The sequence below is a fragment of the Leptonotus elevatus genome, chromosome 5 (assembly GCF_054856555.1).
Source record: "Leptonotus elevatus isolate MCC_2025b chromosome 5, RoL_Lele_1.0, whole genome shotgun sequence".
NCBI classification, from domain to species: Eukaryota; Metazoa; Chordata; class Actinopteri; order Syngnathiformes; family Syngnathidae; genus Leptonotus; species Leptonotus elevatus.
In genome coordinates this window covers 2,513,215-2,541,169 of record NC_141243.1, presented here as the reverse complement: position 1 = coordinate 2,541,169, position 27,955 = coordinate 2,513,215, and the positions used below count along the sequence as shown (strand labels likewise).

At 42.9% G+C, this 27,955-nt stretch overlaps 4 protein-coding genes across 4 annotated transcripts; all 4 read left to right on the top strand.

The window, feature by feature from the left end:
• Positions 1-8: 8 nt before the first annotated feature.
• LOC147173277 (actin, non-muscle 6.2-like) lies at positions 9-5,034 on the top strand. The gene is given in 10 exon segments (XM_086075355.1): positions 9-104; positions 106-138; positions 212-340; positions 508-617; positions 619-797; positions 1,419-1,579; positions 1,582-1,611; positions 2,136-2,240; positions 2,242-3,808; positions 4,926-5,034. Coding segments are annotated over 9 exon segments (882 nt in total). The 3' UTR covers positions 2,281-3,808; positions 4,926-5,034.
• Positions 4,449-8,094, top strand: LOC147173276 (RING finger protein 223). The gene is made up of 3 exons (XM_086075368.1): positions 4,449-5,037; positions 5,922-6,515; positions 6,609-8,094. Exons 2-3 carry the CDS (start codon positions 5,977-5,979, stop codon positions 6,832-6,834), a joined length of 765 nt encoding a protein of 254 aa, XP_085931494.1. The 5' UTR covers positions 4,449-5,037; positions 5,922-5,976; the 3' UTR covers positions 6,835-8,094.
• A 2,705-nt stretch (positions 8,095-10,799) lies between these two features.
• Positions 10,800-13,855, top strand: LOC147173275 (uncharacterized). Its single transcript, XM_086075384.1, has 2 exons — positions 10,800-12,967; positions 13,691-13,855. Exons 1-2 carry the CDS (start codon positions 12,778-12,780, stop codon positions 13,822-13,824), a joined length of 324 nt encoding a protein of 107 aa, XP_085931510.1. The 5' UTR covers positions 10,800-12,777; the 3' UTR covers positions 13,825-13,855.
• Positions 13,856-21,381: 7,526 nt separating this feature from the next.
• Positions 21,382-22,205, top strand: ier3 (immediate early response 3). The gene has a single exon (XM_086075377.1). The coding sequence runs from the start codon at positions 21,438-21,440 to the stop codon at positions 21,867-21,869; it is 432 nt and encodes a 143-aa protein (XP_085931503.1). The 5' UTR covers positions 21,382-21,437; the 3' UTR covers positions 21,870-22,205.
• Positions 22,206-27,955: the final 5,750 nt, after the last annotated feature.

Genomic DNA, 27,955 nt, shown 5'->3' with positions numbered 1-27,955 from the left:
TTTCAGAAATGACCCAATTAGAGAAACTCGCCGCCTTGGTGGTTGACAACGGCTCTGGTATCTGCAAGGCGGGTTTCGCCGGAGACTACGCCCCGCGTGTTGTCTTTCCCCTCCATTGTGGGCCATCCCAAGCATCAGGCAGGAGTATGAAGCTTAAGTTTAAAGCGCAGGCGGAAAAAGATATGATTGACAGCGCGTTTGTGATTTGCAGGCCGCAACGGTGGACGCGGGACAGTCGGACCCTTTGGTGGGTAATGAGGCCCAGAAGAAGAGGGAAGTGCTGACAATGAATTACCCGATCAAGCATGGCATCGTCACCAACTGGGATGACATGGAGAAGGTGATGACATCATCTGAAGAAATGTATTTTGGGAAAGAAATTCGTGTTCTTGTTTTGGGAGGCTTGCAGTCGGACTCAATGCCTCAAAACCTGAGGCGCGAGTCTGACGTGGTAGAATTTGCTTGACGGACGGATGGACGGAGTTTACTGACGCCAATGTGGTTCAGATCTGGCATCACGCTTTCCACGAGCTCGGTGCCAACCCTGAGGAGCGTCGTGTCCTGTTGACGGAGGCGCCACTCAACCCCAAGTTGAACAGAGAGATGATGACAGAGGTTAGTGCGGGACATCAAGGAGACGCTCGCCTACGTGGCGCTGGACTTCAAGCAGGAGATGGACAAAGCGAGTTCCTCTTCTGAGCTGGACAAGAGCTACGATCTTCCTGATGGTCAAACTGTCACCATCGGCAATGAGAGGTTCCGATGCCCTGAGCTGCTCTTCGAACCCAAGCTCCTCGGTAAGTACTGTTAGAGTAGACAATATTAAGTATTGTACTCTTTGCGTGTTCAATTAACTGAATGGTGAGATTCTGGTGAAGAAGTCCCTTTGCAAAGGTATTATAATTATCAGAAGCTTCTGATGACAAAAACTGACGACACTGAAGCCGTGTTCCATCAGATTGTGTGTCGTCTACTCCGGCACATCATTATTTATTGAAAAGTGGGTGAATACGAAAAGTCTCCTCCCCTCAGCAAGTTCCCAGGAATACAAATCAGATTAGAGAAAAACAATACATCAGCCTGTGCCTCCCCTCTTCCGACCGGCAGAGACCGGCCCCAGACTAAAACTCCCTTCAAGATAGCAAATGGAATAAACCCGTTGCCCTTTCTCTCATGAAAGTAACACAGATAAAAATACAATTCTATTCATTGAGCCATACTGCTATAACTAAATCCAAAACGGCTAAAATATAAATTGAAACTGAAAAACAATGTTAATAACTTAACAGTACCCACTGGATTCCGGCCTCAAATCAAGTGAGAAATCTTTGCATGATTGACTCAGACCTTGAATGTTCAAATCACAATTTCTGCTCGGATCTTAGCTTCTGTTTCTTGTTTCCCATGTTTGCATTCAGGCAAGGAGTCCGCCGGCATACACCAAACATCCTACGACAGCATCATGTTGTGCGAGGAGGGCATCCGCAACGAGCTGTTTTACAACATGGTGCTGTCGGGCGGCGGCACCGCGTTCCCCGGCATCGCCAATAGAATGCAGAAGGAGATCAGCGCCCTGGCCCCGCCCTGGCCCCGCCCTCGATGAAGATCAAGGTATAACGTGATCCTTTTCATCTCAAAAAGGCGCCTTCTACTAAGCCCAATGGATATGGTTCGACTTTAACTTTGGAATTTGGAAGCACCGAGAGGTCCAAGCCAAGATTTAAATTCAGAACCCCTTGTTTGTGAGGAAGAAAACCTGATTTCCTAGTCCACTGAGCACACGTGTACTGGTCGGCAAAGTCTCATAAACCCTCGAGTTCCTTTTTGAAGGAGTCGGCCCAATCACAGGCCTCCGGGTTACATTCTTGTGGGCGCAAGATTCCACTTGTGAACAGACAAAGCCTGTTCTGGGATCCTGGAACTCACCTATGAGAAAATGACCCTGAGGTGTTTCCCCGGTTGGGGCCCTGGTGTTTTTTCGTCTTGGGTGAGGTCGGGTCTCTGGACAAGTTGATAGTATTTTTGGAGTCACCATTTCTCTGATCTGTTTGCCTTGGGAGAACCAACCATAGGGTAATTTTATGGACTGTTTAGAAACAGCTGCTCATCGAAAATCCCCCGCCACCTCGTTGCAGGTCGTTGCTCCCGCAAAGAGGAAATACTCAGCGTGGATCGGCGCCTCCCTGCTGGCCACGTTCCCCTCCTTCGAGAAGAAGTGGATCACCAAGGACGACTACAAGAGAGTTCGGACCCTCCGTCGTGCACCGCAAGTGCTCCTAGAACCCGTCGACGTCCACCCTGATAAGTCAGAAAACGGTCCAAACTAATTTACGTGAGTGTACTGATCATCCAATTTTCAAACAAATAAATTCTTGACCCGTGTCAGCTCGTGTCAGAGACCAAACATGATGTTCGCCTGTGAAGCAGTCAGGTGACTCTCATGCATCAGGTTTGTCAGAGGTTAAATCGGTTTACCTGTAGTGATGTCGTCGTCAGGAATTTCGAACAGGGGTGGGAACAGATGTGAGGCTTTCGCTAATGTTGCTATGCTAACTGAACACGCGTTGCATCATGACACTGTGAAAGGGTCTGTACTGAGCGCTATGAAGAAGTGAACAAGATGGCTAGAAACTTCAAAATAAAACAGAAAAAATGCTTGAAATTTTCGACAATGGATCCGGCACGAGCAAAATCGGTTTTCGCCGGGGACGACTCCCCTCGCTCGGTTTTCCCGACCATCGTGGGATACCCCAGAGTCTCGGTAGGAGGTTGGGCCGGGTGTTAGGCAGGCGAGCAAATGGGAGAAAATCGGAACGGCGGTGTGTCTGTGTGCCGCGGGGGATGATGACGGACTCTACCACTTTCGTGGGATGATGATGCCCAGAGCAAGAGGGGAGTGCTGAACCTGACGTACCCCATCGAGCGCGGCATCATCAGCGACCGATGATGTCGAGTCTTTGACAAATTTTAGCCCTTCGAAGTCCGAAAAGTGTCAATTTAAGTCTGACTCGAATCAAGTCATGTCACTCGAGTCTCCCGCCTCGCTACTCCTCCGCGTAGAGAGGAGCCAGGTGAGGTGGCTCGGGCATCTGGTTTGGACGCCTCCCTGCAGAGGCAGAAGCCCCGGGGACGACCCAGGACACGCTGGAGAGACTTTGTCTCTCGGCTGGCCTGGGAACACCTCGGGATCCCGCCGGAGGAGCTGGTTGAAGTGGCTGGGGAGAGGGAAGTCTGTACTTCCCTCCTAAAGCTGCTGCCCAAGCGACCCGGATAAACGGTAGTAAATGGATGGAAGAATGGACTATTTTCAAAACCGCCGTGGTTGATATGGGCCTAATATTATTTTCTTATTTTCAAAAATTTTCCAGGTAAATTTAAATAAAATGTTCTTGTTCTGTTGGTAGATAATTTTGCTTATTTGAAGTAATAATTTGCTTATTTGACTATATTTTTCTTTTTGCAGTGTACAACATCAGACATGGAAGAGAAAAAAAGCAAAGGGGGGGGAAAAAAAAAAACGTCTTCTTGTAATCAAGTTGACTCGACTCAGCTGTGCGTCTGCAGCAGGAGAGCAGCTGAGCTGAAGTCGTTGCCTCATTTTGTACATTTAAACAAGAGGAGGCCTGCACCAAGCACACGGCGAGCACCAAACTAACATCCACAGTCGAACCCACCACGAGATTCCTCACATCTGTGAAGGGACGTTTTTTAAAGCTTTTTACTTTTCTTGTTGTTTCGCCTGGTAGACTCTCGCGTGCGAATTTGGCATGGATGATTTCCACCGAAGAAACTGGACATCTTTGAAGAGGTACATTTTTAGAAATGTGATCATGTCTTTCTTGACGATGTGAATTCAATTCATTGATTTTTGATGATGAATTGTGCTGATTGATGCCAAAAGTCATATTTAGTTGTTTTTTGTAATGCTTTTTATTAACATGTTATTTTTTTTTTAATGCTTTTTATTAACATGTTTGTTTTTTACATTTGGAAATCGAGTATCCTGTGATGTGACTTGTATGGTTTGACCGCTGAGTTCTATTTTTTTGGGGGCGGGGGTGTTGTCCTGCTTTTTGGGTTTGGATAAAAAAAAATGAAGCCCCATTTTGCCAAATTTTAAATCTAAAAATATTTGATTATTTAAAAATGCAAGACAACTTTTTTTTTACAGAGGTTCTCAAACTTTTTACACCAAGTACCACCTAAATAAACGGTTAACTCAAAAGTACCACTACAATCACCATCATTAAAATACTGCAGCATGAGGTCAAAGTGTTAATTCCTAAAAGCTATATTTAATATTATTGTTTGAACACTTAATTCAGTGACTTTTTTTGCGTACCAATAGCCGCTGCCTTAATACAGTAGCTAGAAGTTGTCCGATGTATATGTTTTGTTTTATTATTATTATTATTTTTTTTTTTGGTTTGACTGATGCTTCACACATGTAATGACTTCTTTTTCAGGGGAGAAACCTGCTTGAGTTCCTTGATTTTTGCTTTGTCTTATACCCAAAATGATCTTCAATCTCTTATGATTGTGTTTTTAAAATGAAACGAGCGCATCAAAGTCTGCGTCCCATTGATGCCGACGACCCCACAAAAAAGGCGTTTGTCATAAGAGCAAACGTCTGTATTGGGTCACGCTTATGATCTTCTTTTTATTTTTTCAAAGGGTTTGACACGAGTGATGTCAGAGATAAAACAAGCTGACTTGTCGTGTTTTAGGCGGGTATTCATCTGCAAGTCGGTCAAAACATTACAGAGATCCATTTGGACCAAACAAGCATACTCAAACATATCTGACCTTTTTTTAAATTTTCACTCCTTATTGCCCCCCAAAAAATCCAGACTTTCAATATTGCCTTCAGCAGAACAAGACGTGGAGACATTTTGAACATTAAAGCGATTTTCCTTTTTTTTCAGAGATTTAAATTGGTTAATTCATAACAATAAGGGACAAAGTGGTGTCAGACTGTGGGAAAAAAAATGGGAAATGGACCATATTTGGATGTTTTTTCCACTTGACAGCAATGGTGTGAGTATTTGATGTTATTGCTAATATTTATAGTAATGGATAACAATTTTCCACTTTGAGAGTAAATGGGAAGTAGTCTTAAATTGGAATTATTGAAGGTGATAATGTGTTTTGCTGGTTTTTGGCGCATTTGTCTATACAGTAAACTCTTATTTGCAGATGTATTTATTTTATTTTTTTGGGGGGTGTCAGGCGTTTTTATTTATTTATTATTTTTTGTGTGTGTTAAATTTTTAATCTTATGACTTCAATAGTTAACTCATGATTAATTGCAAATTTTGTATCCTAAATTTACAATAAAATATTTTTGGGGTAAGTTTTCATACTCTTAAAAAAAAATGTTAGTAAATTCATAAAATTGGGTTAAAATTAAAAAGATCAGTTACATGTTGTTTTTCTGCCACTAGATGGCATAAATGCATTTGTTAGACAGCTCAGTGCATTTTTCTTTTCTTATTAAGAGCTATCTAATCTTTTGTGAAATTCTGCACATTTTTTAAAATTATAGAATACAACTCGACCCCAGTCTCCACAAATGTGTGCATTATTATTATTCAATTTTGACGTGGACCATTCTGTTGCGTTGCGACTGGAATTCCCCCAATACAGGGGCTGTCATTAACCGCACATTAAAAAAGTGGCGTTAAAGGAACTTTAAATTAACGCGATCATTTTGACACCCCTAATAAATTTGAATAATAGGGAAAAAAAAAATTGTGGGGTGCGTGAGGGTTAAAATTTTAAATTATTTTTTCATTGCAGTTACAATGTCGGTCATTTATTTGACTTTTCACTATTCACAGGCTGGTCGGATCTCAATGGGGGTGTCGGGGGAATTGTGTCATTCGTATTGGCTCACAAGGTCCATTTGTTTTTTTGTTAAGGTGAAGCCCCTCCCTGACGTGACAAGTGAGACATTGCCACCCGATTGTTGCCACCATGGATCCTTGCTCGAACCCACCCGATGTCGAATCGCCGCCAAGCCCGCCGACCTGTCCGACCCCGGCGGTCCCAACGGTCGGCGACGGTTCCCCCGCCACTCTTCAGCTCAGCCCCGTTTCTGACTTCGCCCCAACCTTGCCGGCTCCGCTTCCCCTGCCGCCGTACCAGGTGTGCGTGGCCATCCCGTCGCCCGGCCTTCGCCCGTCCCCGCCGCCTTCGTCGGCGCTCCCCGAGGACGGCGCCCCGGACCTGGAGTGCTGGGTGTGCTACAGCCACTTCAACAACATCTTCCGCTGCCCCAAGATACTGGAGTGCAAGCACACTTTCTGCCTGGAGTGTCTGGCCCGCATCAATATCAAGTCTGCGCAGCCCGCCGCCATCCGTTGCCCGCTGTGCCGCCACATGACGCCGCTACCTGCCCTCGGCCTGCCCCAGCTCGCCACCGACGCAGGCGTGCTGGCGTCTATGCCGCCTGCCATGCAACGCGTTTACAGCGTTCGCTTCCAGCGCAACAAGGGCAAGCTGCAGATCAAGAGGCGAGTGCAGCTTGAAAATATCCATACTCGTATTCTAAATTGCCATTATTTTTTTTGTTTTTTACAAGATTACGCCTCCTGTCTTTTCTCAAGGTTAACGGAAGGTCAGCGGCGGTGCACCGCAAGGTCGCTGGATGTTGGTCTACCTAGCCCTTCCTTCCGGAACGGTGGCCGATCGGGTGGCGTGGCCGCGGCCGTGTCCAGACTGACGGACCGGCCGCTCACGCGAGCGTTGTTCTACGTGCTGCTGCTCCTCATATTCATCTTGCTCGGCGCGGGCCTCTTCTTCTTCTTAATCGCGTACCACTGCCCTCCCTAGAGGCTCGTGGCCCGTCTCCGTGGCAACTGGGATGCTGTGGTACTGTTTCCATGGCGACCGAGATGCCGAGTCGCTCGTGTGTGACCGTCAGCTTGGTGACTTGTCTCCATGGCAACCAGGATGCTAAGGCACTAATCTCCATGGCAACCAGGATGCTAAGGCACTAATCTCCATGGCAACCAGGATGCTAAGGCACTAATCTCCATGGCAACCAGGATGCTAAGGCACTAATCTCCATGGCAACCAGGATGCTAAGGCACTAATCTCCATGGCAACCAGGATGCTAAGGCACTAATCTCCATGGCAACCAGGATGCTAAGGCACTAATCTCCATGGCAACCAGGATGCTAAGGCACTAATCTCCATGGCAACCAGGATGCTAAGGCACTAATCTCCATGGCAACCAGGATGCTAAGGCACTAATCTCCATGGCAACCAGGATGCTAAGGCACTAATCTCCATGGCAACCAGGATGCTAAGGCACTAATCTCCATGGCAACCAGGATGCTAAGGCACTAATCTCCATGGCAACAAAGATGCTGAGCCACCATGTCGGCATGGTAACTTGCTTCCACGGTGACCAAGATGCTGAGGATATCTCCAAGCCATGCTGAGCAACTATCTTAAACCCAAGGGGTTTAACCATTGACTCTAGGCAACGAGATGCTGAGTAATTGCTGTTGCCATGGCAACCAGGATGCCAACCGATTCTCTCCGTGCAAAGATTATTGAATCATTGTCTCCCTGGTAACTCGGATGCTACATGACTTGTTTCTATGGCGATTGCGGCTGCTGTCACTACAATCTCCATGGCAACTAAGATGCGGAGTCCTCTGTTGCCGTGACGACCAAGATGCGCACTCATTCTAATGTGTCCATGGTTGCTAGGATGCCGATTCCATGTTGTCACACTGGTGACCGGGGGTGACGCGCCCATGATGATCACGATGCTGAGTCGCTGGCGCCAATGCGACCAAGATGCTTCATCACGGGCTCCATGGCAACCAAGGCGCTGACCAAGCTACACCTATAAAGGTGATGGGGACGACGTCATTAGAAGCAGCAGGATGACGAGTAGCCAACGGTGCCTTTAAATGCTGCGTGGACATTTGAAGATGTCTGAAATTTGTTTAAAGTATTGTCTGTGTGACGTCATGTTTTATTGTGTAATAGGAAACTAATCTTAAATATTTTAACAATTTTACAAATATGCACTTTTTTTTTTCACTGTTTAAATTTGAATAAATGATTTTGAATAAATCTTTGCTTCTTCTTTTTCTTCCCCTCTATGAATTAAGAAATTCAATGTGCAGCAGGTGGTGCTATTTACAACAAAAAAAGCTACAGCTAGTCTGTAGCATTTTTTTAAAAAAATTTTACGGGGGGGGGGGGGGGGGTGCAGCGTCAAAAACGAATGCGAACCCTCTTGCTCACATGAGGACAAATTTGAAATCTGGTCCCATTGCTAATAATTTTCGGCCAGTGTGCCCGAACAACTCTCAAGGTGGGTGGTGGGAAATTATCAAATTTGACTTAATTGGTCAGAAACAGAAAATGACACATTTGTCCCTCTTGCTACGGTGTCAAACGGAACACATAAATGATCTTATGTTAGATGCACTTTTTGTGACAATTTTCTTTGGTGTCCTGTGATGTTTTTCATTTTAAACTTTTAAGTTACTTGAGCCAACCTGCCTCATTCTAAAGGCATGGGGCGAGGTTATGTTGACATAACACAAAATGTCTGAAATCTCTTTGGGCAAGAATCTTAACATAATACATGGCTGGGATCCGAATGAGTTTAAATGCAATGGAAAAAAGGATGGCTCCGTTTTCAATCCAGTCCGCAAAGCATCATGGGAAACAAACATGAGACATGCGTAATCGTGCGTGTCTGGACTGTCATGACTTGTGGTGTCAGTCAGGGATCACCATCACCTCCGGGTCATACCTCACCCTGATGCAGTTCATGGAAGGTTACCTGGTGAGCGATGAATGGTTGCCAAGGAGACGGCGTGTTTAGTGGAGCCACGCGCACACCTGTCAACATACACATTTGCACATCGTTGAGGACTTTTGCACGGTTGCGTGTCAGGGGATTGCACGTACGCACACAGTGTGCAAGTTTTAATTTATATATATTTTTTTAAACACCTGACTTTGCTCTCACACAGTATTGAGCCGAGGCCAAGTGCAGTACTACATGTCCCCAGCAGATAGCGCATCCACGGACGGTTGAGGTTAGTATTTGGGTTTTGGTTAATTTTTCATTTTCGTTCATTAATGTTTTTCCCAAAAAAATATTGTAATTGTGATGTGGTAGGCTAATGGTTAGGGTTAAGGTTAAAAACAAAGAAAGAAGAAGGTGCTTTGAGGGCGAAAATCCGTGTAGGCGGAGTCAAACGTTTAGGTCCACCTCACGTCTGCATCCACGGCTTACTCCACTGTTAACCCAAGAAAGTTAGCAGAACTAAAAAAAAAAATTGGTAATCAGTTGCCTCACTTTTTTTGAGTTAACTCAAAAGGTAAAAGTTTTTCAGAACTTGAATGGTGTGATGACACCTAACTTTATTTTTTATTTTTTATTATTCATAGAAGCTTTCTCTTACAGCAATTTATAAATGTTAGTCTTAAAACCGCTGGATTAAATTAACATAAATCCAAGCAAAAAGTACACATGTTCAACTGCGGTTAAAACAGTTAAGTTAGCAGTATTTTGAGGATAGTATACTTAATCTATTGGATTATTTTTGAATGTCCGGGTTTACAGCGAGGAGCGAAATCCAGACCTGATAATTTAAGGACAGTTTTGCTGTATTCCAAATTAATTATTAATTGTTCATTAATATATAATTTAATAATTAATAATAACAATTAATTAATTAATTAGAAATAGTAGTTATTCCCACACACAAATATGCACACGTATGTGCATATTTGTGTGTGGGAACAAAATTCAGCCCGGGAAAATATTCGTCAAGTTGGGACTGGGGGTGCGCCTGACAGACATTTGCTGAATACTTGCACTGAATCATAATCGAGGGCGGGGGAGGTGCGGAAGAGACTGCTGCGGTGGCCAACATGATTGCTATTTGTCCTTCGTCGCCGGGGGAAGGGAGTGCGCATGGCAGCCAGTGACCGGGGTGGGATCCTCTGAAATCCATGATGACCTTCGCCGCCGTGCGTTTGTATGCAAGCATGTGTACGAGCGGACGCGTGTACATGCACGCATGTGTGCAAAAAGTGTGTGTATGAGTGCACACGTGGGTGTGCGTGTGTCACCCAGCTGAAGTTTGAAGTGCCCCGACCGCTAAGCTACGCCCGACGCAAAAATGTGGCCTCAGGCTGCCACTCTGCTGACTTCCTGTCTGCTGTGCGTGAGTGCGAGGAGGGTGTTTGCACTTCCAAGGCGTACGATGAATAGAAACGAGATGGTCATTATAGCATTTTGTGTTTGCACAAAATGTGTCTTTGACACGATTAAGACACAGGTGAGGCGGAGTGTGTGAAATGGTTGTGGTTGGAAGACCAGGGCGTCGACGTTGTCAATGCCTTGGAATAGAACAAACACACACTCACACATTCCACTTTCTAAGAATACACTTCAATTGAACTGCAGCACAACTATTTATACACATGCAGCTTGTGTGGACTTATTTTTTTTACAAGATGTTGTGCAGATTTGAAGCAACGCACGCACGAGGAAAGGAGACAGGGAATGGAAAAGTACAAAGGAGATGAGCAAAGGAAACAATAGTCGGGTTTCCATCCAATCGTTTCAAAAATTTTTGAGCGATTTACTGAAAATGCACAAAGCGGACATGCGAGTTTTGCCCGTTTCCATCTGTTCTTCTTTTGCGAATATTGAGAGGCGACTCCGCCGCTGTAGGGGGCGGTATACACCATAGAGATGGGATCCACCAGTCATTTAAAAGAAGAAGAAGAAAAACAGGAAGCGACTGCGCCGTGCGATGACGATGAGTTTGCTTTTGTAATTCTTTGCTGTTTTCCATCGAAAATTGAATTCATATTCGCTTCTTTAATTGTTTCCAAAAAGGTTTCTGCTTCGTCGTTCCCCAAAACATACCTTACTTTATCGTCCGACATTGCTTAGTGACTACGAACGTACATGTGACATACTATTCGGTCAAAACGTGTGACGTGTATTCGGTCTTGTCAGCGTTTATTCGCAAAACCTGTTTCCATAGGCAAAATTCGCATTTTCCTTGTTTCGATACACTTCAAAATCCCCCCCCCCCCCCCCCCCAAGCCTGAAAACGTTTTAGCAAATTTTGGGCCCAAATTTCTAGCGTTTCCATTCAGTTTTATTTTCGCATTTTTTTGAAATTTTTAATTAAAAATGGGTGGATGGAAACCTCCCTAAAATGGCAAAATAAAAAAAGGAGACCAGGGAACGAGTCTGTGAAACTAATAGGGCAAAGAAGGCGAGCAATTGAAACAATGTGGGGGGGGGAGGAAAAAGAAGACGGCATAAAACAAAGATTGAAAAAGGAATAAAGGAGACAAGGAATGGAAAAGTGCAAAAAAGATGAAGAAATGAAAAGGAGACACATGCCGGTAACTCAAATGGAGGAAAAAAGAAAAAAGCAGGTGAGAAAAGGAGATGAGGAGCAGAATAGGAGATGAACCAGGTGGAAGAAAGGAGGAGACAAGGAGAAGTGACAAAGTAGTCCAGCAAAGGAAACATGGAGATAGAAATGAAAATATGGCACATGTTGCTTATTAAGGAAGAGGAAACAAGGAAATGCAGCTGAGAACAGAGACAAGGAAAGGAAAGATGCAAAGAAGACAAGGAAAGAAAGGCAGGCAAAGCAAACGACGACGGAAAAACAGATGAGGAAGACGGAAGGAAGAAGACGAGGAGAGGAAACCAACCATCCATCTTCTATTGCTTATCCGGGGTCGGGTGGCGGGGGCAGCAGCTTTAGCAGGGAAGCCTAGAATTCCCTCTCCCCAGCCACTTCAACCAGCTCCTCCGGCAGGATCCTAAAGCATTTTCAAGCCAGCCGAGAGACGTAGTCTCTCCAGCGTGTCCTGGGTTCGTCCCCGAGGAATCCCGCCGGTGGGACATGCCCGGAACACCTCTCCGGGGAGGCGTCCAGGATGCCCGAGCCACCTCAAATGATTCCTCTCAACGCGGCGGAGCAGCGGCTCAACTCTTAAGTCCCTCCCGGATGACCGAGCTTCTCACGCTCTCTCGAAGGGAGAGAGACCCAAACTCATTTTGGCCCGCTTGTACCCGGGATCTTGCTCTTTCGGTCATGACCCACAGCTCGTGACCAAAAGGTGAGAGTAGGAAACGCGGACGGACCGCATCCATCACTGCAGACGCTGCACCGATCCGCCTGTCAATCTTCTGAGGAAACAAAGTCACAGAAAGGAAACGGTAAGAAATAAAGGACAGGAAACGAGATTGAGAGGAGACAAGGAAAGGAGACAAGAGCAGGAAACAAGGAAGGAAACAAGGAAGGAAAAGGAGATGAGGAAACAAAGTCACAGAAAGGAAACAATAAGAAATAAAGGACAGGAAATGAAATTTAGAGGAGACAAGAGCAGGAAACAAGGAAGGAAAAGGAGATGAGGAAAGGAAGTCAAATGAAGGAAACACGAAAGAAATAGGACTCAAGGAAAGACAACAAGACAAAAGGTGAATGACGCAATGAGTTAAGGGTAGAAATCAAGAAAAGGAAAAGGAGACGAAAAACTAGTCAGAGGAGAAATTGGAGTCAATGAAAGGGAACAAGACCGAGAGGAGCAGGAAAAAAGGGAGTCAAGTGTTGCAGACCTTGCGTGCGTCTAAAAATAACGTCAAGCCACAACAACAAAAGTGAAGCCAGTGGCCCGGGGCGTGCAGACCACACCCACACGGCGCATATTTAAGCAGCCGAGGCGAAGGTGACAAGAACGAAGCAGAAGATCGACATGACTTCCTGTTCCACCTGCAAAGTACTTCCTGTGCTTCGGCCGCCGCGCCGCCGATGCCGAGTCTTGTACCCGCCGTCTCGCTGCAGGAGGTGGACCCCGAGGGAGGAGCCGGACCAGGCCCTGCGTTGGGCCCGCCTCCTCGGAGCGCTGCTCATCATGCAGATCTTCAGCGAAGACTCCAGTCCAGGTCAGAGAAGGTTCTACTCTTGTCCAAAGCTCTCGTCTTGACAGGAGGTTGTAGTCCAAAGAGGGAAAGTTTCTAGTCCTAGTGGACGGGGTTTAGTCCTAAAAGAGAAGATTGTAGTCCTGAGAGAAGCTTCAAGTCTTGAGAGATGGTACTAGGCCTAAATTGTAGTCCAGAGAAGGTTTTAGTCCCAAGTGAAGGTTTTAGTCTAGAGATTAGGCTCTTCCCTTGAACGAAGGTTTTAGTCCCAAGTGGTTTTAGTCTAGAGATTAGGCTTTTCCCTTGAACGAAGGTTTTAGTCCCAAGTGGTTTTAGTCTAGAGATTAAGCTCTTCCCTTGAACGAAGGTTTTAGTCCCAAAAGAAGTTCCTAGTCCTGAGAGAAGGTTTTACTTCCGTAACAAGGTTTCAATTTCAAGTGATAGCTTCTGCTTCTGAGTCTCGTCCCAATAGTTGGGCAGCATCGCAAGTTATGAATCTAGTCCTGAGATAAGAATTGAGGTTTTTGTCCCAAAAAGTGAAAGTCCAGTCCCAAGAAATGGTTGAAGTCCGGATTTTAGCGAGAGGTTCTCATTCCAAGAAAAGGTGCTAGACCCGAAGAGAGCTTTCCAGAGAAGGTAGCAGTCCACTCCGGGGTGAAAGTTACAGTCCCAAGAGAAGGTTCTAGTGCTGCTAACAGTTAGCATTAGCATTCCGTGTCTGACGCCATCTTTGTTGACTCTCTGAAGAGGTGACGAGCACTGGAGGCGATGAAGGCGACCAGTCCACGGCGTGTGAGCGCGATTTGACGCCGGAGCAGCCGTGGGGGGTCCGGGCCGTGGCTGGACCTTCGGAACCGCCATTGGACTGCCTGGTCAGCTGACCCCAGTGAAGAAGGGCTGGACCTGTTCCAAAACATTTCCATAATGTAACATTTGTAAATATACCATCACTGTATTTGTACATGTTTTTGCAATAAATCATTTTGTAATCAATCAGTCAGTGTTTTAGCCTAAAATGGTCTCTTTAAACCAAAATGGCTGACTGTCTGTTTGTTTTAAAATATGGCTTCTTGAGACTTTTTTTGTGGGACTACTCATGATGGACTTTAAAACAATTTTTAAAATCAAAACTCAAGGTGGTATGGATCCCTGGAAATTAGTTCTAAAATGGCTGCTTTGAATCAAAATGGCTGACTGTCTGTTTGTTTTGAAATATGGCTTCTTGAGACTTTTTTTGTGGGACTACTCATGATGGACTTTAAAACAATTTTTAAAATCAAAACTCAAGGTGGTATGGATCCCTGGAAATTAGTTCTAAAATGGCTGCTTTGAATCAAAATGGCTGACTGTCTGTTTGTTTTGAAATATGGTTTCTTGAGACTTTTTTTGTGGGACTACTCATGATGGACTTTAAAACAATTCAACCGGATTCCGGGACTGAATTTTCAAAAATCGAAACTCAAGGTGGTATGGATCCCTGGAAATTAGTTATAAAATGGCTGCTTTGAATCAAAATGGCTGACCTCCAGTTCCTATTGCATCATGGCTTCTTGAGACGTTTTTGAGGGTCGACTCATGATGAAAGTTGCTATTACAGCTTCAAACTGCCTTTGAGAGCTGAATTTTCAAACAATTCTGGTTGGGTTGGGTTGAGGCCAAATTTTCCTCAAAATGTCTGCTTCAACTGAAACGGCACACTTGAGTCTTTTCTTGACCTTACTCGGGGATCGCCGTCCCTTTCCGAACGTCATGCTGTGAAGAGCTGAATTTTCAAAACATTACAGGAGCTGCCAGGGGTTCCAATTTTGGCCTAAGTATAATAGTATGAGCTGTTCCCTAATATGCGGTGGTGTTGACTAACTCAGGTTCACCAAAGTGTTTTTGAACTTCCATTAATCATTGCATTGAATGCGATGATGTGATCATGTGGACAAAATCCAGCTGGATTGAAAAAAAAAAAAAAAGTTGTCATGACCTGAAACCGTCAGGTATGATGTGTGTAAGAGCATGAAGTAATCCCTGATTCGCCCCCCCCCCCCACACCCACACACACACATGAATATGCGCGGCTGGTATCGCTGGAAGGCAAAGGCGACCTCCTCGTATCACCCAATGACATCATCGCAGTTCAAAGGTCGCTGTGTTGATGCTCACAGGTGTTTTCGAGGGCCTCGGCCTGTTTTGTTTTTCTGAATGTGGGAATATTAGCAGCGTGTAAAGCAGTGGCTTATTCAGAAGCATTGACCTCAATTTACAAGCTAAATTATCATATTTGCTCCCTTAAATTAAATGATCATAAACCCCAAGAATTTAGTAGTATTTATATTGGCTGCGCTGTTTCCAGAATGCATGATTTATTTTTAAAAAATTGTCCAATCAGATTTCAGCCTTTATGTGTTACCATGTCAATGTAATCTGCCCAGGGCCTTCCGAAGCAGTCGCGCTGGCCCATGCGACTTGAAATATGTCAGCATTGGGACTGTTTCTTGAACCAAACACATTTCGAACCCATTGCTCTCAAGGTGGCTTTCCGATGATGTCAGCATTTTTCCAAGCAAATCAAGTTTGACAAGCAAAGCACATCTTTTGTGATCTGCGCACATTATTACGTTTACTCATGAGTATTTCTACTAAGTATGAAGTCTTTTAAGTTTTTTTTTTCATATCCAGATGATGTACAGTGTATATAAAAAGTCGACACACCCCAACCTTTTGTTAAAAAGAACAAAACATCATTTCAAAACTTTTTTCTGCCGCTGGTATGACCTACAATCTTTGCAACTCAATGGAAAACAGCTTTTTTTTTGTGAGGAGAAGCAAAACAAAACAAGTGAGATAACATGGTTGCACAATTATGCACACCCTCTTGCCACTGGATTGCTGTGTTTAGAATTAACGCATTGATTTAAACTCTCATTGAATGAGATTCAGCACACACTGGCCACCATTTAAACAACCCCTCAATAACGCCAATAAGTTCAACTGTTAAGTCGGATGAGTCGACTTTAAAAAATGTCTCCACTGGAACCAGGTTTGCGCCGCCGTCCATGTTTCTACACGGACATTTTTTGCAGATGCACGCAGTGGACAGGAAGTTATTGAGCTCATCGTAGCTAGCTGGCAGCTCCACTTCGAAGCATCGCCTGTAAGTAATTTTTAAGACACTATTTACATGTGTAATGTAGATACAATATGTGGGAACTACATGGTGATTAGTGTTTAATGCTAATCACGATTGCTAACCATTTAGCATAGGCTAATTTTGTTGGCGGTTAATAATTCTCATGCGCAAAAAAAAATAAAATAAATTGTAGTTATATCAACTCAATTCAACTCATTTAGCTATAATGATGTGGGCTACGTGTGAACTAAATGGTGGTTAGGGTATGTTTACCTTAAATGTAATCACTAGCGCGCTAATGCTAATTGTGATTGCTTAACTGTTTAGTATAGGCTAATGTTTAATGTTTAATGAGTACAGAAGATAATAAATAATGAGTCGTATCCACTCAATTCAGCTCACGTTCAATCTTAGTGGATTAACAACAACAAAAATAATATTAATAATAATAAATTAACATTTTATGGAGGTATGGAGGCGTTTATTTGATGGAATAATTAAAGGGATAATACTTTTTTTTCTCCGATCGTGACAGCCCTACTTTTATTATGTTTTATATTTAAAATGGAGACCTATTTTTATTTGGTGGTAAATCCTGTTAATGCTATTATTACTCACCTGTCGTATGTGTCGAGAGCTATTCTCATAGTCGTCTGTCAACGTGTGCCACACGCCCACATACTGATTATTATCATTAGGGTTATTTTTTATTTAACTTTTTCACTTTCGGTTGCTCCTTTGTGTGAAATGTCACCACATCCTTTGACCTATTTTCTTACAATTTACCTCATTGACACTCTTTAAATAACCTAAAAAGTAAACTGGCAGGACAAGGAAATTCACACAGAAAAAGGATTCAACCTGAAATCTTGAAGTGAGCCAAAACCCAGTTGGACTCAAGTCCCAGGTCCCAGAACAGCATGCAAACCCACAGTCAAGATTTGAACCTGGCACTCTTTGCTACGAGGCAGATGAGCTAACCACAAACTTCACCGTGCCATAACGCGTGAACATTCAGGTCAACTCAATTCTCAAGTCCTGAGATGACATGCCAATTCCCCACAGAAAGCAATCCAGACTCAAACCAGCAACCTTTGCTTGTGACGCAAACCACATACCGCACCGCATGTCGTAATGTGCCGGGCTACAGTTGAACCCAAGTCTCAACTCCCTGGACAAAATGCAAACCCCTCATAGAAAGGATCCCCAAGTCCTGATTCAAACCTGGAACTTATGATCATGGGTCCACATTCAAACCCGGAACACGAGACTGCGAGCCAGACATAGTAACCACAAACTGTGCTATTTCCACAGATCTAGGAATGTTTAAAAAATATTGCATGGCCAAATATCCAGTAATTCCGGACTATTTATGATGCCCACTGAGTCTTAACTTTGGAAAACCCAGTGCTGATTGGCCGTCGTGACAGCCAATCAGGTGCTCTGCGGGCTTTCCACGGGTCAGAGTGAGTCCAGCTGAGTTTCCAGGAAAGGAAGTGACCTCACAGATGACTGGCGCTTTGTGCGCGCTTGTGAGTTATTGTCTGGGAGCGAAAGAGCAGCATTAGCTCCACCCACGGCCGGCTTGGGTGCGGGGGTGGACAGACCCTCTCCCAATGGACCAATCAGAACGAGGCAAAGAAGAAACAGAAGAACTACTGAAGCATGAATGAGTCCTTTAACTCTTTCAGGGACTTGAACACAAGGAGATTTTCTTTTATTGCAGAGATGCACAATCCAAATTGAATGTGGAAGTCAACCTTAAACATTTCTTAACAATAACATGTTATACGTGACCTCACTAGTCTAAACATGACATTCTGATTAATGTTACATTTGTGGAATATGAGTTATGAAGCAAAATCCAGCCGTTTTTTATCCATCTCATAGGGCGGCCATTTTGCCACCTTGCTGTCGACTGAAGATGACATCACAGTTGTTCAAGGTTCAGGCAACGGCCAATCACAGCTCGCCTGTTTTCTGAAGCTGATCTGTGATTGGATGTTACCTGAGACCTGAGAACATTGATGTCACCTTCAGTCGACATCAAGTAGCAAAATGGCCGCCCCCCCCCCCTGAGATGGATAAAAACGGCTGGATTTTGCTGCTTAACTCATATTCCACTAACGCAATATTAAACAGAATGCCATATTTAGACCAGTGGGGCTGAATAAAAGATATTATTGTCAAATTTGACTTCCCATTTAAAGTTGTTTTGCTACATACGATTTCTGCTGTTCACATTCTCATGCCTCTTAAAACTGGACCTGATAAATTCATATCCTATTTTATTCTCCAAATGTCATATGTTTGTAAAGCACTACACTACCCACAATTCCTCAAAGTTTGTTGTCGCGGAAACCCCACAAACAGGAAGCAGTTCACCACGGACACACGTGGCCGACGCGCGACCGTCCCGTGACCGTCCCGTGACCGACCTGCATGCGCGTGCGAAGGTGACCCGGCCCGGCATGTCCTCACCTGGACGCCGCCCGGTTCGGCACGTAGGCCCGTTCCCATGGCAACCGGCCAAGCCTGGGCCCATCAAAAGAGCCTTTGAGCCGGTTACCGCACAGATACTGACCCAAATCCACGCGGCCGCCGTCGCCGTGGCAACCGGGCAAGCATGCGGTGAGACAAAAACAAAACAGTCAGCGTTTCTTAAACGTTTTTTTTTTTTTTTTAACGATTTAGTCAATTTGCAGCCTCGGAGGAGGTCAAGGCGGTTACATAATGAGCGGAACAAGCCGGGTTGTGTGTCACATGCGGGATGCAGACTCGGTGAAACACTAAAACAACACCTTTTTCCCGCCACGCGAAGGCCGCTCACTTCCAGTCAGAGCGGAAAAAAACCACGCAGACGTTTTACACGACTTTCCCTCCGAACACAAAACGCACGTGTCACCTTTTCGTGTTTTTCTTACAAACACACAATTTCTTCTCCAGTTAGCAAATAGCTCAAATGCGGTATCATCGACTTTGAAACTGTTGAAAATGTTATTTTTTTGTGGCCTAATGTTACCTTTTCCTGCGCAAATATCATTTTTGAGGCAAAACATATTTCCCTAGCCTTTTTAACATTTTCTGTTACAGACCCTTAACAGCGTTTTAACAGCAACGTGTCGCATTTACATGAGGAATCTACCATTTGAATGTTAAACTACGTTTATGTGGTCTCATGTAACTTTCTTGTGAACGAATACATTGTTTACGTTAGGGTTTGAAAGATTTGGAAAAATTATCGATTTGAGATGATTTCTTTCCTCCTCAATATATTGATTATGATTTAATGTGACTACTTTTTCAAGGCTCTCATCCCATGTATTTTTTTTTTAACAAACACAACATCAATACATTAATCTGTAGTCCAATAAATACTATTATTATTATATTATTAATTATAGCCACATACATAACTAGCAGAAATGAAGCAGACGTTTTCTCTCTTTTTTTCCTAAATCGCAGCTTTTGCAATTTGAAAATTGACAATATCGATTTTAAATTTGATGAATTATTCAGCTCTCGTTTACATGTGATAATGTTTTTTTTCCTGGCTCAAATTGAGGAAGAGGTGGTATCATCTTGACTATGATGGGTGACTGCCGATACCAGTTATCGGTATCGGTGCTAATACCAGTCTTATTTTAAGGTATCGGTACTCGCGGCGGTGACCATTATCGGCAGCCATTTTACGACCAGGGACTAGAAATGAGAAATTATATGAATACAGTTTTAAGAAAAGAAAAAAGAAAGCTGCTCCTTCTTCGGTTGTTGCTTCAGGTCTTTCCGGTGCACTGCTGTTGATATAGCGCCCCCATAATGGCGCAACACTGTAACTGCAATTAAAATGCGTTGCTGCCGAGCTCAATCAACACAGCTGGAGCGCTGTGTTGAGCGATATCACTGGCTCGGGCTGGACGTGGGGAGCAAATTAGGTGGAGGTGGCCGCCTCTGAATTTTGTACACAGGGAAAACCCTGGATATTATTAGCCTGTTTGAGTACAATTGTAGTATTCTTTTGGTCGAATTTAGCCTTTTATGGCAAAATATCACATTTGTTGTGGTGTAACATACAGAATGATACAGTATCTTGCCACAGAACATGTGTTTGACCTTTGAACTCGTCAACACACGCAATGGCAGTCATGTGCGGTGTGGTCATTACACACACAGGAAACTCAGCTCCTCGTGGAGGCCCACTTCCTGTTACGGCACACGAGCAATGAGCATGACATTCTTTGTCATTTTGAACAAGGGTGAATTTTTGTCAGTGTTACACGCCCGCTTATGTCATCAGAATCAAAGTTCCTCTGGTGAAATGTTGCTCAGGTCGGAAAATCACCAGCGGCCCAAATCCCAGCTGGTGTTTTTACCTTCAACAAGCTCCAAGTTCAACTTTTAAGCGTTGTCAACACCAGCGTCATCATTTTTATCACACGTCTTTATTTATATTATAGGAATCTGAAATCTGAAATCTGCTTCCGGTTATGTTACATTGAGCCTCCACTGTCCAATGATTTCAAAGGATCTAGCATTGTACTACAAGACTACACATGTCGTATTGTAATAAAAAAAATGACAGATACCAGAGGTGAACTTTACTAATGATATAGGCACGAAGGGATGTCGCTGCATTCCTGGCATGTCTGGTCACGATCGTCATTTTTTCATTCGGCAACTTCAGCGGCGGTATCGTGAAAAGAAGTTCAATCACTTATTGGATTGGAAAAGGCTAATAATAAATGTATTATATATTCGTAAAACATATCTAGATATACAGTACCGGTATGTGTAAACTGATAAAGTAATCCTTTAAAACAGGAACATTTAAAAAAATAAAATAAAGAATGTTGAATTGATTAGGATCATAGTGGAGAAAAGCTTTATCGAAAAAATAAATGAAAAAAGTAAATCATAAATAGATGTTTTACTCTTCCTAAATTCAATATTTAATAGCAACAATATTTACAAAATACTTTATATACAAAAAAAATGAATAATACACACTGTATTTAAAGAAAGTAAGCATGAGCAAATCGATTCATACATAAATATTTTTTTTTTTATATGATTAGAAAACGTTCTGTCTGAAATATTTACATAAAATATCATAAGATATAAAGGCTTTTTCACTCATAAGTAATACAGACAATAAAATAACAAATGTTGACCTTAACTTTAACCCTCAATAAATGACCAAATGTGTGATTTTACCTTCTGCAAGTTGAGTAAGAACGTGCAGGCCAGGGGGCGTGGCTTGGCCCAGCGCTGTACTGACGTCACCTCGTGCTAATGTATAAAAGCCACTTTTGCTTCTCTAGTCCTCACACAACTAAAGACACTCAAAAGAAAAGAAAAAGGAAAAGCGACAATATGTACTCGACAAGCTCCACGATGCTTCTCTTCAGACGCGAAAGTTTAACCCGGCGCAACACGCAGCCCGAAGTGTTCACCTTCGAGCACATCCCGGCGAGCTCCCCGGCACCCGCCCGGCCCAAGAAGCGCTGCACTCGGGTCATGTACCCGGCCAAGGTCCGCATGCACCTGCCGCCTCCTGAGAAGAGCGCGGCCAAACGCTGGCTGCTTCTCCTCGTCCTGGTGCTCCTGTGGCAGATCTACACGGAGGAGCCCTGCGCCGACACGCCGACCGGCAACGACGCCGTTTCGGCGGCCGCTGCCTCCGGCGTCTGCGAGGCGGAAGCTCCCGCCGACGCCGCCGCCGACGCCGCCGCCGCCACCGCCGGGCCAGCCAGCAACAGTTTGGTGGCCCTGCTCGTCTACCATCGGCTGGGCGGTGAGAACTAAACCAACCCGGACATCGCGGTGGTTCGACGCGAAAGCAAGCCGAGCATGAAGGCACCGAGCGGAGGGACAGAGACGACGAGTCCGCTCAACTGAAGCCGAGGAAGCAGCTCCCTTTCGCCGGCCTGGTGACCGCCGGAGGTCGGCTGAGGCCCGGAGGAGACTGGAAGCCGAGAAAAGAACAAAAAACTGTGAACTTTAACCAGAAACTTGAATTGTTCATCTACTGCACTTCATAACTGACAGTTGTCATGTCTTATTTAGTTATTTATTTATTATTATTTATGTTATTTGCTATTTATTGATCAACAACTTGAATAAAAAAAAAAATGTAAATGATGACACGTGTAAGACCTTTTTACTGTTTACAATCCATCCTTATAACACTAAGCTTTAAATATGTTTTTATATCCTTTTACTGAGACAAAACATTTTCATAGTTTGGATAAAATATTGATTTTTAATGGCAAAATATATAGTAGTTCTTTGGTGAAGTTTTATGCCCTGATATACCAAATGAATGACCACATTTGAAAATATGATTCAAATGGTCAAAAAAGAACATTTCAGGAGTCTCAAGTGGCCTTTTTATGAGTAAGTAGGATTAAAACATGATCGTTTACATTTACATTTGAACACAACATAACATAAATATTACAGCAACACTCACTTGATATTCAGCTGACTCATCAAAGTGAATGAATTCAAAAAGACGTTTAAATCCAAAATCGACACAATGTGGCTTAACTCAAATATAATGTGTGATGAAACATTCCACCTTAAAAGGAGCGTCCGGCCCGTTTGGATGGGGGGTCGTCTTGTCGCACGGTGATGATGTCATCCCTCTAGTGTCTCAACAGACATTCTTCAGATGCGCAGACGCTCGCTCGGCTTTCCAACCCAGTTGTGGCAACGTCACATCTTTGTTGTAAAAATATGTTGACATAACTTTGTTTCGGGTGTCCGTTTTCGTGCAGGCGTGGCAACAGTACTCACACCGTGTACTAAAGTACAAGTACAAATACTGGCTACGGCAGCCCTCGTTCCAGGCCACTGTAAACGAAACGGGACGGTCACAAGACAACACGGTGTGACGAGATGGCAAATGTGACGGGCTGTGATTGCCGTGGAAGCCCGGAGAGTTTTGTATTGTCAAAACATTTGAGTGAGGAAGTGTTTTCGTGAATAATGCGCTCTTTTTGCATGCTTTGGTACAAAAGATGGATTAGTAGTTTGTTAACAGAAAGTACATGTCGTCTTAAAAAAAATAAAAAATAAAAAATAAAATAAAAAAAAGAAAGTACATGTCGTCAAACGTGTATTGCGGTATCTGCCCTTTTCAATTATATCAACATTGACACGGGTTTTGTTAGCCTGCCCTATCGGGTTTTGCATTGTATGTTAGCATTAACCACGACGACTGTCAGGCGTGAATGACCAGCGACAAAAGAAGGCCGTTACGTGTTGCGGGGTGTGTGCCAACGCTTTGTGTTTTTGGTAGCGATTGTGAATGATGGATGGATGTTTTGACGTCACATCATGGCACAGAAATAAATGACAAACTCCATTTCCAGCAAAGTAAGATTGTGCTAATGTTCAAAGTGAAAAAAAGACGCTGCCTGGATGGCCATCATATGTTGCTCTAAAACCCGCTTCCACCTTCTGGCATGGGTTCTAACACACCTGCATACCATCACTGATGCTGACCTTTAAACTTTGTGCATAAGACAACCTGATTGGTCCTTTTCCTTTTTTGGCTTGGAGGACACGTCATCCATGATTTCCACAAGCAATTTGACTTGGACTCGTCAGACCACAGCACAATTTTCCATTTTTCCATCTCAGATAGAATAGCCCTGTTGTTGATATATAGCTTTCGCTTTGCTTGATAGAGTTTTACCTTGTCGTTGTAGACATAGCAACAAATTGCGTTTACATTTTCATATTGGAATTTTGTCTTTTTTTTCATTCAATAATGTTTTAATGACAGCATATTTCATGTATATGAGAAGCATGAGAATAATTGTAATTTCAATATGTAGTCTTTTAAAGAAAAATAATAATTTCCAGGCAAAATGTATAATGTTGATAACTTTGTTAAAAAAAAAATATTGCATCTACTTGAGTACCTCTTTCCTGGTCAAATATTTATTTGTTTTGTGACAATATACACAATTGATTTCAGGACAGGCTGCGATTTGTGGCATTTCACAACTTTTTGTGATTAGTGTACAAATGTATGCAATGTACATTACATTGTTATGTAATGTACATTGTTATGTAACGTGTGTCCAAACACTTTTTGTCCATGTCTCATGAGCTGTAATATAAACTTCACCAAAGCAGCAAACATAAACATATGACATCATCCAAACAACATTGCGTGTGTTTGTGTGGTTGTTATCAACACTCGAATGATAGCGGTCATTGGCGCGCACGCGCGCACACGCGCACGCGCGCACACTCATATCTATGCACGCACATGAAACAGAGCACTTGTGTGGTTGTTTAGGAGAGCAACACTAAACAAAAGATGGATTCATCATGCAGCTGCCAATCACAGGATGGCCTGGGGGTCACGTGATGAGTCATCTACTGCTGATGGCGTGAGTGCAAAAGAAAGAAAAAAGCCCAGTTTTGAAAAAATAAAATGGTAACACACCCAAAAAAATTTAACAACATTGTCTAATATTGACTTTGTGAGCACATATAAAGATATAATGGCACGTTATCACATTTTTGATCAAAAAACAGTCTTTTTTAAGCAAAACTATATTATTTAAATTTAAAAGTGTAGTCCTGCAAGAATCCCCCCCGAGACTAAACATAGCATTCCTATAGTCATTAAGCTAAATAATACTAACCAAAGGCAAAGTTATGTGATTGTTTTCAATACACAACCTATCATTTTTTGTTTATTTCTTCCGTTTGACAGTCATTTTCAATTGGAAAAGGCAATTAAAAAGCTTGAAGTGTCTTATTTGAGTTGAGCTGAGGTGTTGTGAAGTGATTTTTTCACTGCCACTACACAGCGCTGGTATCTCAACAACAATGGCTGGTATCTAAAAAAAAAAACTCATACATGTGGTCACTCAAGGCACCACAGTGATAATAAAAAAAAAAATCTTTACTTTCTTATATCTTTATTGTGAGCAAACGTCATCTTTTAATTGAAAGTATCACTTAAAAACAACAAACTCGTCAGTTGAAGTAAAAAATCTTATCATTTAAAAGGAGTGTGATTTTTGTTTTAAATGCAAAAGCTAACATGTTTATAATATACTGTGGGACCGTGAACAAATGTAGTGTTTTATTTGCAAAATGTGGTATTAACATGAGAAACTGGCAGGTTTATGCAAAAATGTCTTCTTGTTAATTCTTCCCTTGCCAAGTCTCACTCCCTCCTTCCCGTCATTCGAGTTGCGTGAGTCGTTCCAGTCGTGGGAGCCAGAAAAAGACGAGTGCGGAAGGGGAGGCTTGGAAAGCGCAGGAGTCGGAGGTTCCCTTGATGGCATCAGAGCGGAACGAGTTGCGGTAATGCTGGAGGCCTTTGTTGTGAAGTCTTGATATATTTAACACCACCTGAAAGAAGAATACATGAAACTGTCCCACGCACACCTGTAAACGGAAAGAAAAACCAGTTTGGAAGGTAGAAAAAATGACAACTCAAGTGGAAAGCAAAGATTCCCAAACCATAATGGAAACTAAAAATAAACACATCACACATTACAGTTTTAATTGATCTGGTTTATAATTAATGGGTAATTGTCTTTGTGTAAATGTCACAGCGACATAACGCCATCTATGAAACCGGGAAGCACACGTTACAGCTTTAATTAACACATTTAATAGCAGCTGTATAATTGTTTTTGTGTTAAGTGTCACAGCATGAAGATAGCATCATTGAAAAATTTAAGTTTGCGTAACAGACGTAGTAGGCTAAATGCTAACATCGTCAAGGAAAAAGGAAGTGTTGAATTATTAACATTGTTTTTCAGTTTCAATTTATATTTTAGCCGTTTTGGATTTAGTTATAGCTGTGTAGCTCAATGAATAGTATTGTCTATTGTATTCTTATCTGTCTCTCTCGCCTGAGAAGAGAAGGGAAACAAGTTTCTTTTTTTAATTATCTAAAAGGGAGTATAGCCTAGTACCGGTCTCAGTCGGTTCGAAGAGACAGGCTGATTTATTATTGTTCAAGTCTAATCTGATTTGTATTCCTGGGAACTTCTGCCTTTTTGTGAATGGGAGGGGAGAGGAGACTTTTCGTATTCACCCACTTTTCAATAAATAATGATGGGCAGGAGAAGGAAGGACACACTTTTGAACAGAACACTGCTTGGGTGACTTCATTTGTGTGATCAGAAGCTTCTGATAATTATAATACCTTTGCAAAGGGACTTCTTCACCAGAATCTCACCATTCAGTTAATTGAACACGTAAAGAGTAGAATACAAATATTGTCTACTCTAACAGAAGCAACCACAATACAAACACATAGCTTCAAGAATGCTGTCCTAAACATGCTAACATGAATCACATTTAATATCGATTAACATCATTTAAAAAAATGAGTGTTTGTGTAAGAGACATGTAGTGGGTTAAATGCTAACATCGTCAAAGAAAAAAAGAAGCAACCACAATACAAACACACGACAGACTTAATCTTTAGCTTCAGGAATGCTGTCCTGAACATGCTAACATGTTAGCAAAATCTAACACTAATACTTTATGAATGAGCTAATAGTTGTGTGAGTATCGGCAGTATCATGGCATGTATATGCATTATTTCAACATGCATGTTTGGAATTCCGAGCATCTGAAGAGTGCGTCAGGAATGTGGAGTGTGTCAGGAACTGCCCGGGAATGTCTGGTTGTCGATTTAGTCACAGACGGTTGACACCGCGACGGCGACCAGCCCTAAATGCATTGCTATCGTGCTTCCCACATGACTTACAAACAGAAATATGATGATGATTTCATTGAGGTGCTCCGAGACAGTTGCCGCTTCTGAAGGAACAAATTGAGCACCAAAACGCCCCCACAGGTTTGCTGAGATATTTTCTCACAGGTAGGCTATTTATAAAATGCATGGTACGGCTGTCTTGTCTTTGACTAGTTTAGCAACATGGTAGTTAGCCTGCGATGCTAACGCCAGCTCTATAGCAAGCTAACCGTTTCAGCGGCAAAAGAACGCATCTGTACCATTGGTCAGCGCAACAAAAAAGACAAATAATTCTAACTATTTCTAAATGTCCGGTTTTCAATTGAATGTTTCTTTTTCCTTTTTTCAATTCAGTTTTTCAATCAATTTACCTGGTAGGATGTAAATTCCGAGTGACGTTCCATCTCCCTTAGAAGCAGTTCACCTCACAAACTATTTTTTTGACTGACACGTCACACATTCAAACTTAACGCGACAGAGAAAGAGGCCAAAATCACTTCAGATTTGTTTAAATTAAAAGCCATTTACCCTATTTTCTTAATCACATCTTGATCAAATGGCAACGAAAGGTTTGTTTTGCTCGTGGTTCCATCGAAGAAAGTTGGGTTAAAGAAGGATGAAGACGATGATGATGATGACGTTATTATGGTAATGATGATGAAACTAATAGAAGATGGATGATGAATATGATGTTAATTTTGATGATGGTGATGATGGTGATGATGATGATTGAAATGGCGATGAAGATGGTGATAGGTGATAAAGAAAGTGATGATGAATAAAATAAAAAATGTGTGTGTTGTTGCTCAACATGTAATCATTGAGTGATAAAGGTGTAGTAATAAAACACACCCTGGACGCGCCCTGGCGAGCAAGCGCACAGGAATCCTTTTTTTTCCCCTTCTTTTTTTCCTTTCTTTCTTTTTTCTTAATCTTTTAATGGTGAAATGTTGTGAAAGAAAGAAAGTCCCTCTTGCTACCTGGTAGGAAATGGGAAGTGGCTATAGCGTGTTTGCATGACGTCATACAAGGAGTGCTTAGCATGCTCAAATTATACTAGTAGCTACATAACTGTGCGTGTGTGTGCGCGCGCGTGTGTGTGTGCGTGTGTGTGTGTGGGGGGGGCGTGCGTGTGAGTGTGCGT